The sequence below is a fragment of the Eriocheir sinensis genome, chromosome 42 (assembly GCF_024679095.1).
Source record: "Eriocheir sinensis breed Jianghai 21 chromosome 42, ASM2467909v1, whole genome shotgun sequence".
Taxonomy (NCBI): Eukaryota; Metazoa; Arthropoda; class Malacostraca; order Decapoda; family Varunidae; genus Eriocheir; species Eriocheir sinensis.
In genome coordinates, this window is record NC_066550.1 from 13,011,695 (window position 1) to 13,021,694 (window position 10,000).

Consider the following 10,000-nt stretch of genomic DNA (forward strand, 5'->3'; position numbering starts at 1 on the left):
TGGGAAGAGGAGGAGGAGGAGGAGGAGGAGGAGGAAGAGGAAGAGGAAGAGGAAGAGGAGGAGGAGGAGGAGGAGGAGGAGGAGGAGGAGGCTAACTACACAAACTACTGCGAGTGTGAGGGTAAATATTTCTCTCTCTCTCTCTCTTCCTCCCTCCCTTCCTTTTCACCCCTACCTCTTTTTATCCCTCCCATCCCTCCCCCTTTCCTCCCCTCCCCTTCTCTTTCTCCCCTACTTCTCCTATTTTCCTCCCCTCCCTCCTTCTCTCCCCACTCCCTCCCCCTTTTCTTCCCTTCCCTCCCCTCCCCTTCCCTTACCTCCTCCTCTCCCCTCTCCCCACTCCCTCCCACTTTCTTCCCCTCCCCTTCCCTTCCCTCCTCCTCTCCCCTCTCCCCACTCCCTCCCACTTTCTTCCCCTCCCCTTCCCTTTCTCCTCCTCCTCTTCCCTTCCCTCCTCTCCCGTCTCTCCACTTCCTCCCCCATATCTCCTCTTTTCCTCCTCTCCCTTCTCCCCTTCCTCCCCTCCCCACCTTACCTTCTCCCCACCTTACCTTCTCCCCAGGGACGTGGAGTGACACACCAGGCACGCCCCCCTGCAGGGCACTCCCGTACGGCTGCACCCACTCCTGGCTAACCTGGGGGGGAGAAAGGGGAGATGGGGGGCGTTAGTAAGCAGGGGGGAATGATGGGGAGGGGAAGGGGGGCGGTATGCTGAGGGGAGTTAAAGCTGAGGGGGATTTGGGGGGAGGGGAAGGGGGTGTCAGTGATTTAGGGGGGGGGGAGGGGGAGGAAAGTATGTAGACAAGAAGGAGAGAAAGAAAAATGATGATAAATAAAATAATAATAAATAAATAAATGAATAAATAATAAATAGGTAAACAAAAGAAAATTATCAGCACAAAAAATATTTAATAAACGAAGGAGAGAAAAAAAAGAAAATAAAGAAAAAAATAAGTAAGAGAAAAGTTAAAAAGCTGCTCACCTGCGTAATTAGGTCAACAGGTATACAGGTAAATCCCGTTAATTAATACAGGTGTGTGTGTGTGTGTGTGTGTGTGTGTGTGTGTGTGTGTGTGTGTGTGTGTAAGGATGGGGAAGGAGAAAAGGAAGGAAGGAAGGTAGAGATAGAAAGAAAGGAAGAAGGAAAGAGATAAAAAATGTGTGTGTGTGTGTGTGTGTGTGTGTGTGTGTGTGTGTGTGTGTGTGTGTGTGTGTGTGTGTGTGTGTGTGTGTGTGTACAAAAACTGTCATATTCCTACACCAGATGTCTCATAGTGGGTGTTTTTCCTCCTCCTCCTCCTCCTCCTCCTCCTCCTCCTCCTCTTCCTCTTCCTCCTTTATAAATTTGGTGATGGTTAGAAGAAAAGGAAGGAATGATGAAGGAGGAGGAGGAGGAGGAGGAGGAGGAGGAAGACACAGCGGGAGGGAGAAAAGTTATTAAGAGGGAGATAAAGGAGGAAGGGAGGAAGGAGGAAGAGGAAGAAACAAAGGAAGAAAGGAAGGATGCGAAGGAGTAGGAGAAAGAATGATAATTAAGAGAAGAAGAAAGAGAAGGAGGGAAGGATGGAGGAAGGAAGGAAGTGGAGGAAACGGAGGGAAGAAGAGAGATAGAAGGAAGGATAGAGAGAAGAAAGGAAGGAAGAGAAAGAAGAAAAGAGGATAAAGGAAGAAAAGAGAGAATGAAAGGGAGAATAAGAGAAAGAAAGAAAGAAAGAAAGAGAGAGAGAGAGAGAGAGAGAGAGAGAGAGAGAGAGAGAGAGAGAGAGAGAGAGAGAGAGAGAGAGAGAGAGAGAGAGAGAGAGAGAGAGAGAGAGAGAGAGATAACTTTACGTAAGGGAGAAGGGGAACAAAAAATTCAGGGAGAACGGGAGGAAAGGGAGAGATAAGACCTAAGGGAGAGACGGAGAGACTACAGGGAGGAGAGATAATCCTGGAGAGAGAAAAGATGGCGTCGAGGGAGGGAAGGAGGGAGGAAGGAAGGGAGATTAGGAGGAAGGGAGGAAGGAAGGAAATGTGGCAGGAAGGGAGGGAGAAAGGGGGAAGGAAGGAAGGAAGGAAGGGAGAGGAAAAAGAAGGGAGAGAGAAGGGAAAGAAAAGACAAGCCAAGAATGAAGAGAAGAAGAAGAAGAAGAAGAAGAAGAAGGAGGAAGAAGGAACAACAACAACAACAACAACAAAGAAAAAAGAAAAAGAAGAAAATATTAGAGGAAAACAACAACAAAAAAGAAACGAGAAAAGTAAAAAATAAAAAAGTAACAAAAAAAGTAAACGTGAAAAATGAAAAAAAAAAAGTAAGAAATCAAAACAAAAACCTAAATAAAAAGCAAAACAAATTAAAATCAAAACAAATTCAAAACAACACAGGTAAGGCTCAACACAACAGGTACACCGCTAACCTCGTCTCCCTGCAAGAACCAGGTGAGTGAGGGCTGGTGGTCTCCGTGTAGCGGCGTCCCGGGCTGACAACCTATCTTGATCACCTCCGACGGCTCATACACCTCGCGCGCCCCCACCAACACAGGGGCAGAGAGGGGCTGACCTGGGGGGGGGGAGAGGTGGTTAGTGGGGGGATAGATAGATAGATAGAGAGATTAGGTCCTTGGGGTAGTATGAGGCAAGTAGGGTGGCGTCACTATAAATACTTCCCTGCGACATAACAAGCTGAGGAGCCGACCACCAGACCCCACCATGAAAATATATTGATAGGTATATAGGGAGATAACTAGCTAGCCTTTTGTTATCTCTTTTAGCGAGGAAAGGAAGGAGGAGAAGAAGGAGGAGGAGGAGGAGGAGGAGGAAAAAGAGGCTAAATAGAGAGAAGGAAGGAAAGTAGGAGAAAGAAATAATTGAATAGAGAAACAGAGTGAATATAGGAGAGAAAGAAAGTAGGAGATAAGAAAAGGAGAAGAAAGAAAACAAGATGAAGAAGAAGAGGAGGAGAAAGAAGAAGCTAATCAGAGAGAAAAAGGAAGGAGAGTAAGAGAAAGAAATAATTAAACAGAGGAAGAGAGGGAATAAAGGAGAGAAGGAAAGAAGGAGGAGAGAGAAAACAAGATAAAGAAGAAGAGGAGGAAAGGGAGGAAGGAAGAGAAACACGAGAGGTAAAGAAGGAAGGATGGAGAGAACATTCCTTATAGACAAACGTAGAGAAGAAGAGAGAAAAGAGAAGAGGAAAGAAAGAAGAGAGAAGAAGAGGAGAGAGAGAGAGAGAGAGAGAGAGAGAGAGAGAGAGAGAGAGAGAGAGAGAGAGAGAGAGAGAGAGAGAGAGAGAGAGAACAAAATCGAAGGTGAAGAGAAAAAAAAAATAACTCGGCTTTGTACATAGTTAGGAAGAAGAGGAGGAGGAGGAGGAGGAGGAGGAGAAATGAGGGGAAAGAGGCTTATTAGTGGTCTTGTAGTGGGGAGGATTTGAGGATTACGTGAGGAGGAGGAGGAGGAGGAGGAGGAGGAGGAGGTAGAGAAGGAGGAGGAGGAGGAGGAGGAAGAGGGGGGGGGGGAATAAAAGAGGGGTGTATACAAGAGAATGTTGACGAAGAGGAGGGAAGGAGAGGGGAGAGAAAAGAGGAGGAGGAGGAGGAGGAGGAGGAGGAGGAGGAGGAAGAGGAGGAGAGGAGGAAGGAGAGAGAGAGAGAGAGAGAGAGAGAGAGAGAGAGAGAGAGAGAGAGAGAGAGAGAGAGAGAGAGAGAGAGAGAGAGAGAGAGAGAGAGAGAGAGAGAGACTGGCCGGCAACCGTAAAAAAAAGAAAAGAAAATTTACCGAGAAAATTAGCAAAAAATAAATAAATAAATAAAATAAAATCGGAACAATTTTTAAAGACGTTTTTATTTCTCTCTGTACAGGTGATCAAAGAGAGAGAGAGAGAGAGAGAGAGAGAGAGAGTCAGGAGGAGGTTCCCACGTGTCTTTCCTGTGTTCTCAGCCTCTTAACACCTGAGCCTATTATGTCCTACCTACCTGCTGATAGGCCTAAGTAATAGTAGTAGTAGTAGTAGTAATAGTAGTAGTAGCAGTAGTAGTAGTAGTGGTAGTAGTAGCATGACCAACATTACGTATACTACAACTACTACTACTACTACTACTACTACTACTACTACTACTACTACTACTACCACCACTACCACCACACACACACACAAAAAAAAAAAAAAATACCACCACCACCACCACCACCACATCACCACCACCTTCATCACCACCATCATCACCATCAACCTCCTCCCCACCTACCTCCCTCATCCACACCTCCCGCCCGTTACTTCCTGTTGTTACCTGCCCTCAGAAGCACCTGTCCCCTTGATTTAATTAGGGCGCGAATGAGGGCGTTTACCTGGGCAAGAGGGGGAGGGGGAGTTACCTGTTTGGGAGTACACCTGTTGAATCGTGTGATATTTTTTTCTTTGTTTTTCTTTATATTTTTTTACTTTTTTTCCTCAATTTCTAGCTTTCTTTTTCTTTTTTTTCTTTATTTCGAACTTTTTCTCTCTCTTTTTGTGTCTTTTTTCTGTCTTTCTTTCTTCTTTCCTTTCTTTTTTCTTTATTTTTCGTCTTTTTTTCTTTATTTTTCTTCCTTTTTGTTCTTTTCTCTTTCTCAAATTCACTTAAAAATAAAGGACAATGAAGAAAAAGAAGAAGTGTGTGTGTGTGTGTGTGTGTGTGTGTGTGTGTGTGTGTGTGTGTGTGTGTGTGTGTGTGTGTGTGTGTGTGTGTGTGAATCTTGTCAATGTCATATTTCTTCCTATTTTATTTTTTCCTTCATTAAAACTGATAAGGAAAATAATGAGAAGGAAAAAAAGGAAGAGGAGGAGGAGGAGGAGGAGGAAGAAGAGGAAGGAAAATGAGAGGAGAGAGAAAATAATAACAAAATGAATAAAGAAGGGAGAGAAAGGAGAGAAAAAGGAGAGAGAGAGAGAGAGAGAGAGAGAGAGAGAGAGAGAGAGAGAGAGAGAGAGAGAGAGAGAGAGAGAGAGAGAGAGAGAGAGAGAGAGAGAGCAGAAAAGAGGAGGAAAGAGAAAAAGAAGAAAGAGAAATGGAAATAGAAGAGATAGAGAGAGAAGAAAGAAAGAAAGGGAAGGAAAGGAAGAGAAAAAGAAAAAAAAGGAAGAAAATCGAAAAAAGGGAATAGGAGGAAAATAAATAAAGGAGGAAGAAAGAAAACAGGAGAGAAAGAAATATTGATGTATGAAGAGAAAAAGAGGAAGAAAGAAGAAGGGAGAGGAAGGAAAAAGGAAGAAACAGGGAGGGAAAAGGTAGAAGCAGAGAGAGAGAGAGAGAGAGAGAGAGAGAGAGAGAGAGAGAGAGAGAGAGAGAGAGAGAGAGAGAGAGAGAGAGAGAGAGAGAGAGAGAATGTACATTGCAAGAAGGGAAAATTTCGGAGTCTTTTTGCAAAGCCTTTTTTTCTCTTTTTTTATTTCAAGTCAGTGATTATGTTGAATGGCGTAGAGCTAGCTTTAATGAAGAGAGAGAGAGAGAGAGAGAGAGAGAGAGAGAGAGAGAGAGAGAGAGAGAGAGAGAGAGAGAGAGAGAGAGAGTTTGTTCGACGGAGTTTTGTGAAAATGTGTGTGTTTTGCATCATTACGCGCGTGTGTGTGTGTGTGTGTGTTTAGGTTAAAAAGACACACAAATATACACACACTCTCACACACACACACACACACACACACACACACACACACACACACACACACACACACACACACACAAAGTAGACTATATAAATAAACACACAAAAAAAGAGAATTAAAGCAAAAAATACATAAATAATGAATAAATAAAACACGAAAAATACATAAAAAAAAAACAAGCAAAAAAAAGACACACTCTGATTGGCTGCCACCGATGACGTCACTCCCGCAGCGGACCAATGAGCGTTCGAGTTTTTGTTTATCTTTTGCGGTTCATCAACGACCATTTTCTTTCCTTTTTACGGCATCACAAATCAATGCTCGGTGGGGTGAGGAGGAGGAGGAGGAGGAAGAAGGGGAGGAGGAGGAGGAGGAAGGAGAGGGTACAGAGAAAGAGGAGGTGGAATTAAGGGGGGGCAGGAAGGAGGAGGAGGATGAAGAAGAAGAAGAGGAAGAGGAGAAGGAGGAGGAGAAGGAAAAAGAAGTAGAAGAAGAAGAAGAAGAAGAAGAGGAAGAGGAGGTGGAGGAGGAGGAGGAAGAAGAAGACTGAGGAAGACGAATATAAGAACGAACTACCAAGAAGAAGAAGAAGAGGAAGAAGAAGATAAAGAGGAAGAGGAAAAAAAACGAGAAAAATAAAAACGAAAATAGAAAAAACAGAAATACGAAAAATGGAGGTTGAAAAAGTGAAGAGGGAACAGGTTGAAGAAGAAGGAGGAGGAGGAGGAAGAGGAGGAGGAAGAGGAGGAGGAAACAGTGTGTACTCTTGATTCTGTTTACTCACCATTATGAGAGGAAAACGTGCGTGGAAGAGGAAGAGGTCAAAGGTCAGAGGAGGAGGGGGAGGAGGAGGAGGAAGAAGAAGAAAAAGGTGATGATGATGATAATGATGATGATACAGAAGAGAAGAAGAAGAAGAAGAAGAAGAAGAAGATGAAGGGAGGAAACTAGAGACAGACAAGGTAGAGAAGGAGGGGAAGAAAAAATGGAGAGAAAAAGTGATAAAGTGGAGGAAAGAAGAGAAATGGAGAGAAGGAGGAGAGAGAAGGAAGGAAATAAAAGGGATGGAGGAAGGGAGAGAACATGGAGGAAAAAAATGGAGGAAGGAGGAAGGGAAGAAAGAGAGAAAGGAAGAAAGGTTATATATGAGAGAGAGAGAGAGAGAGAGAGAGAGAGAGAGAGAGAGAGAGAGAGAGAGAGAGAGAGAGAGAGAGAGAGAGAGAGAGAGAGAGAGAGAGAGAGGGAAGAAGATTGAATCAGGGAAAAACTGGTTAACGGAAGGGAAGGGAAGAAGAGAAGAGAAGAGGAGGAGGAGGAGGAGGAGGAGGAAGGAAAAAGAGATTGGAACGAAGGAGAATGGTGAAAAATTGAGAGAAAATGTTGAGTGAAAATAGGAAGCAAAGAAGCAGAAGAAGAGGAGGAGGAGGAGGAGGAGGAGGAGGAGGAGGAGGAGGAGGAGGAAATAATATGATAGTTAAAGAAATAAAAAAAAACAGGAAGAACAAGAAAAAGAAGACATATAAGAATTGAGGAGGAGGAGGAGGAGGAGGAGGAAGAAGAGGAGGAAGAGGAAGAAAAACAATAACAATATGAACAACAAAAAGAGGAGGCGAAAGAAGAGGAGGAAGAGAAAGAAGGGAAGGAGAAGAACTAGAGGAAGAAAGAGAAGGAGGAGGAGGAGGAGGAGGAGGAGGAGGAGGAAGGGGAGGAGGAGGAGTGTTTTCGTCTCTTCCACCCCCTTCCTCTCTCTCTATCTATCTTTCTATCTATCTATGTATCTTTCTCACCCTCTATCTCCTCCTCCTCCTCCTCCTCCTCCTCTCTGTAATTCCCTTTTCTCTCCTTTTATCTTCCTCCCTCCTCCATTTACTCTCCCTTTCTCTCCCTTTTTTTTCTCTCCCTTCGATTCCTTCTCCCCTCCGAACAGTAATTGATGTGTGTCGTGTGAGCGTCATACCTGTGTGTGTGTGTGTGTGCGTGTGTGTGTGTGTGTGTGTGTGTGTGTGTGTGTGTGTGTGTGTGTTGTATGTAAATATTTCTAATTGTGTGTTGTTTTTTGTATGGGTGAGAGAGAGAGAGAGAGAGAGAGAGAGAGAGAGAGAGAGAGAGAGAGAGAGAGAGAGAGAGAGAGAGAGAGTTGTCAAAAGTTGCCAACGTTGTAGTTTCATAATTTTTTTTTCCCTTATTTTTCACGCTAATATCAACAGTTATGGTGGTGGTGGTGGTGGTGGTAGTGTGGAGGTGGTGGTGGTGGTTTTGGTGGTGGTAGTGGTGGTGGTGGTGGTGGTGGTGGTTTTGGTGGTGGTAGTGGTGGTGGTGGTGGTGGTGGTAGCAGTTGCAATCCTAACCACAACACCGATTCTGTATTTTCCTTCTTTTTTTCCTTTATTTTCCTCTTTTTTCCTTTTTTTCCATTTATTTTCCTCTTCGTTTTCCTTTTTTCTCCTTTATTTTCCGTTACTTTATTTTATTTTCCTTTATTTTCCTTCATTTTCAGCTTTTTTTTTCCTCTTTTTTCCTTTTTTCATATTTTCGAACGTGATATTAAGTCTTCATGAACCTTCAATTTCTCTTTTTTTCTTATTTTTTTTCAATGTCCAAATGTCGATGAATTTTCCTTTTTTCTTAGACTTTTCTTTTCTTTCTTTTTCTTTTTTTTTCTTATTTTGGAAGGAAGAGAAGGAGGAGGAGGAGGAGGAGGAGGAGGAACTGTAGAGGTAAATAAGAGAGAGAGAGAGAGAGAGAGAGAGAGAGAGAGAGAGAGAGAGAGAGAGAGAGAGAGAGAGAGGTGAAAACAAAAACAAAAATATCAGGTAAACAGAAGGAAACACACACACACACACACACACACACACACACACACACACACACACACACACACACACACACACACACACACACACACACAATAAACGGTGTCACGTGATCCATGCAAAAAAAATACGAAAAAAAACACAGGGAAAATAAAGTCGCTAAATTCTGACCCGTAAATGCGGTCAACAAATTATTCCTGTTTACAAGTTTACCGTTTAGTGTTGGTGTTTGCGGTCACGGTTGTGTGAAGGGGGAGGGATTGAGGAGGGAAGAGGGGGAGAGGGAAGGGAAAGGAAGATGAGGAAGGGAAGGGAGAGAGAGAAGGGATAGGAGGGAAGGAGAGTGTGAGGAGAGGAAGAGGGGAAAGGGAAAGGAGAGGAAGAGGAAGGAGAGGGAAGGAGGAGGAGAAGAGGGGAAGAGGAAAAAGGAGGGAAGGAAGGAGAGAGAGAGGAGGGGGAGAAGGGGAGAGGAGGAAGAGGTAGAGAGAGAGAGAGAGAGAGAGAGAGAGAGAGAGAGAGAGAGAGAGAGAGAGAGAGAGAGAGAGAGAGAGAGAGAGAGAGAGAGAGAGAGAGAAAACTGTTAAGGGCAAAATTTGTTGTTGTTTGTCATACATTTTTTTTATTACTGTTGTTGTTTTGAATGAATTGAGGTGAGAGAGAGAGAGAGAGAGAGAGAGAGAGAGAGAGAGAGAGAGAGAGAGAGAGAGAGAGAGAGAGAGAGAGAGAGAGAGAGGGCGAGGAAATCATGAATATACAAAAAATAAGACAAACTAAATAAAATAATAATAATAATAATAATAATAATAATAATAATAATAATAATAATAATAATCAGTAATATAAAAAAAAAGCAAGCAACACGCGATTGAAAAAAAAAAACTCGGAATACATGTGTGAGAGAGAGAGAGAGAGAGAGAGAGAGAGAGAGAGAGAGAGAGAGAGAGAGAGAGAGAGAGAGAGAGAGAGAGAGAGAGAGAGAGAGAGAGAGAGAGAGTGAGGGGAGACAGGTGAGCTGGACTAATTAACAGGTGAAGTAAAAGTGGCTGGGTGTCTTCACAGGTGTGCCGGGCAGGTGTTTACTGGCGCTGATAAATACTCAGTAAATTCATATATGCTGCCTTGCTAATGAGACTTTCTATATAAAAACTATTTCTCTTTTTTTCATGTCTATAGTAAAAGATATCCTACATTAGTTATCCATACAATTTTTACCCATACTTATTTATACCCATTTCCAGATTGATTCTCTCTCCAATTTCCCTTTTCCCCATTTCCACATAAAGGCATAACCCATTTTCCCCATAACCCATTTTTTACCCATACCATTTCTACCCATGCCCCATTTCTACCCATACCATTTTTAGCCATTTCCAGATTCATTTTCTCTCCAATTTCCCTTTTCCCTATTTCCAGACAAAGGCATAACCCATTTTTTCCATAGCCCATTTTTACCCATTCATATTTTTACCCATTTCCAGATTGATTCTCTCTCCTGTTTCCTTTTTCCCCATTTCCAGAGAGAGGGATAACCATTTCTCTCATACCCCATTCATATCCATACCATTTC

The 10,000-nt window shown here is 43.2% G+C and overlaps 1 protein-coding gene across 1 annotated transcript in view; it reads right to left on the reverse strand.

The window, feature by feature from the left end:
- LOC127010224 (uncharacterized) overlaps nucleotides 1-10,000 on the reverse strand; it is a 62,549-nt gene that overhangs the window by 4,412 nt on the left and 48,137 nt on the right. The window contains exons 5-6 of the mRNA XM_050884102.1: nucleotides 2,397-2,539; nucleotides 552-635 (exon numbers count right to left, since the gene is read on the reverse strand). Coding sequence (XP_050740059.1) covers nucleotides 552-635; nucleotides 2,397-2,539 — 227 coding nt within the window. The remainder of the gene's footprint in view (nucleotides 1-551; nucleotides 636-2,396; nucleotides 2,540-10,000) is intronic.